A 2,927-nucleotide genomic window follows, 5' to 3' on the forward strand; every position below is an offset into this window, starting at 1 on the left:
AGAGAGCTTTCAAATTCCCGTCCCAAATCGCGACATAATATAATTAGATGCATACATAATATGGATGAGGAGAAATATTATTGGTTGTTCATCTTCAAATACATTGCTTATACCAAAGGACTATTATTTGTCACATATTACGGCAAATAAAAAAAAAGAACTTATTACTCTATTGAATTCACAATTTTAATTAGTATTTTATAATCAAACAAAATGTTCTTAAAACTCTTAATTCTTGTGGCAATATATTTTTTTTTTGGTTATAATAGTTATACCTCTTTCAGATTTTATTTTTAAACAAGAAAAATAATATTTGAATATATCTTGTGAAATTCATATGTAAATTTTTTGTTTACTTTTGACATCGAACCTTAATATTTTAATTACTAAATTAAAATGACAAATAAAATAAACATAATAGATATATTATAAAGGGATCAATTTTAAAAAAAAAATTTTCTTTTTGAATATAATTTTGAAAACTTTCAAATAATTAAAATATAAAAATGAAGATAAAACCTGAAAGTGGTGGTCATCCAGCTCACGATTCTAACCTGTCTATTCTAGCCAGTGCTGACAATCAATTTACGATAGACGTCTTGAAGACTTTACTAATACATGACACAAAGGGTGAGAAAAAAAATGTATTTCACCGTTCAATGCTTCTCAAGCCCTTTCAATGCTTCTGTTCGGATCCAAAGCTAAAACTTTCACTCAATTAGCGCAGACTTTACATTACGATAAAATTTGGAAGGACATCTCCTCGTTGACGCCCAAAAATCGGGAAATGCTTCATATAACTATTAAAGAAATGAACGCGGCCTTAACCAAATTGTCCAAACACGTCACGCTTGATATTGGGAATGGTTTATATCCTGATAGCACGTTTCCACTGGATTCTCATTATTTGGAAGTCATTAAGGGAACGTACAAGGCCATAGTTCACAATTTGAACTTTGCGAAAGATCCAAGACAAGCAGAAAAGGTTATAAATGAGGATGTGGCCCACGCTACAAAAGGTATGATAAAAAATTTATTGCCCCCTAATAGTTTGGATAGCTCTACTCGTATGGTATTGACTAGCACGATTTATTTCAAAGGAGATTGGCACGAAAAATTTGATCATAGGTTATATATTAATTCCTATCTATATCTATACCTGATATCTATATACATGTCTAAGCTAGTTATAAGGGAAACACTTAATATTTATATTCAAATTATATAATTTTACTTAACATTAAAAAAAAAAGCTTGACGCAAAAAATGCCCTTTACAAGTGATGACGGTCACACGCAAGAAATACCTATGATGCAAGGCTTTAAATCAGTCAACTATGCTAAAATCAATTTTTCGGACCATGTTGGACAGGAAGTGGAGGTATTGAGGTTAGATTATAAGGATGAAGAATTGGGCATGTTTTTCGTATTGCCCAGGCAAAATGGTTTGAAACAATTTATTCAAGACTTGCGGAAAGGTTGAATAAGCTAGTTAAGGATTTGCATTTGGAAAATAAAATTTGGATATCTATTCCCGTGTTCAAGATTGGCTACGAGACGGAACTCAGCGAAACTTTACAAGCACTAGGAACGCTCGATATATTTGGGTATTATTTTAATATAAATAAATTGGTTATTCAAATTATTATTTATATAATAGTGACAACGCGGATCTATCTGGTATTTCTGGTAATATCGAAGAAAAACTTAGCTTGACCCAGGTGTATCATAAAGCTTTCATAGAAGTCAATGAGGAAGGAAGCAAAGCCGGTGCCGCTACTGGTGAAGTGGTCGAACCTACATCGGAGCATGACCCTGTTCAGTTTATAGCCGACAAGCCTTTTATATATTTTATAATGGATTTGGTTAATGGCTGCATACTTTTTATTGGCACATTTGCCTCGCCTTAAAAAGAAAAATATACAATATACTACATATGAATTTAAACCCAGTTGCATAGCTTATATTTATTAAAACATTTTCATTTCTAATTCTTTTTATTTTCGATATTTTTTGCAAACTTACTATTAAATGTTTTAAAATAAAATAAGTGAAAAATTGATAAATTGTGCATTTGATAAACCTCACTTGAAACAACATGAATTTATTAAGAGGTGTGTCTATAAATTCTTGCAAATAGCTGGGACAAACTGTAAAGCAAATACGAATTATACTTTGGGGGTTAGAGTTGCAAAAAATATTCTTAAACATTGCTCGGCTATTCTATTTTTTTATTCAACCCAAATGTTGAATTTTGACAATATTTAACAATCTCCCGTTTTCCCGAATCCTATTCTTAAAATATGTTTAATCGAAAAAATGAACAATTTGGCGTGGAAAAGAATATTTTGTATTTTCCACAAAAATGGAATGTTCCACTCACTGGAATCATTTTTACTTACGGCTTTTGTCGAAAATTTATGCACAAAATATGACATCAATTGACTTGTCATATGGCTTGTATTATTAGAAAAACTTTGATTTTTAATGATTTAGATAAAGGGTCGATTAACTCACGAAAGTTTAATAGTTAATTTCTCTATAATTAAAGAAGGTATTTTGAAATTTTATTCTAGAAGAAGTCTTAAATTTTCCTGCTATCTTCACTATTTAGATAGCGCTATTAATAAAACTTTTACCAATGCAAATTTCTACTTTTCCTTAGGCATTAGATCCCACAATATTATTATATAGAATTTATTTGGAAGGGAGTTGATAGCATTTACTAGTGTATCTATGAAAGCTAATCTATCTCAAAATCCTCTCTTTCGGATATGTTTATGAATTATTCAATGAACTAATGTAACCGTTTGTTGATGAGAAATATGATCCCTGTCCAGCTTTTGCAAGCTTTTCCCGAACTGATAATAATGAAGTCGTTAAAAATAGCCGCCGTGTTATAACCTTGGCAATGTGTTTCTTGGATAC

The 2,927-nt window shown here is 30.7% G+C and overlaps 1 protein-coding gene across 1 annotated transcript; it reads left to right on the forward strand.

Annotated features, from left to right (window-relative positions):
• The first annotated feature begins 506 nt into the window (after positions 1-506).
• On the forward strand, positions 507-1,909 carry LOC135928810 (leukocyte elastase inhibitor-like). Its single transcript, XM_065465274.1, has 5 exons — positions 507-630; positions 672-1,128; positions 1,254-1,418; positions 1,466-1,606; positions 1,660-1,909. The coding sequence occupies exons 1-5, from the start codon at positions 507-509 to the stop codon at positions 1,907-1,909; spliced, it is 1,137 nt and encodes a 378-aa protein (XP_065321346.1).
• The last annotated feature ends 1,018 nt before the right edge of the window (positions 1,910-2,927 follow it).

Source organism: Gordionus sp. m RMFG-2023, chromosome 4 (genome assembly GCF_954871325.1).
Source record: "Gordionus sp. m RMFG-2023 chromosome 4, tfGorSpeb1-WG-v2, whole genome shotgun sequence".
NCBI classification, from domain to species: domain Eukaryota; kingdom Metazoa; phylum Nematomorpha; class Gordioida; order Chordodea; family Parachordodidae; genus Gordionus; species Gordionus sp. m RMFG-2023.

Bases quoted from the DNA above. Each gene is read 5' to 3' on its own strand.
- LOC135928810 (XM_065465274.1), top strand. From the start codon at position 507: ATGAAGATAAAACCTGAAAGTGGTGGTCATCCAGCTCACGATTCTAAC. The intron at 1,129-1,253 runs GTTATATATTAA...TAAAAAAAAAAG, and splicing joins CACGAAAAATTTGATCATAG to CTTGACGCAAAAAATGCCCT. The intron at 1,419-1,465 runs GTTTTTCGTATT...AATTTATTCAAG, and splicing joins AAGGATGAAGAATTGGGCAT to ACTTGCGGAAAGGTTGAATA.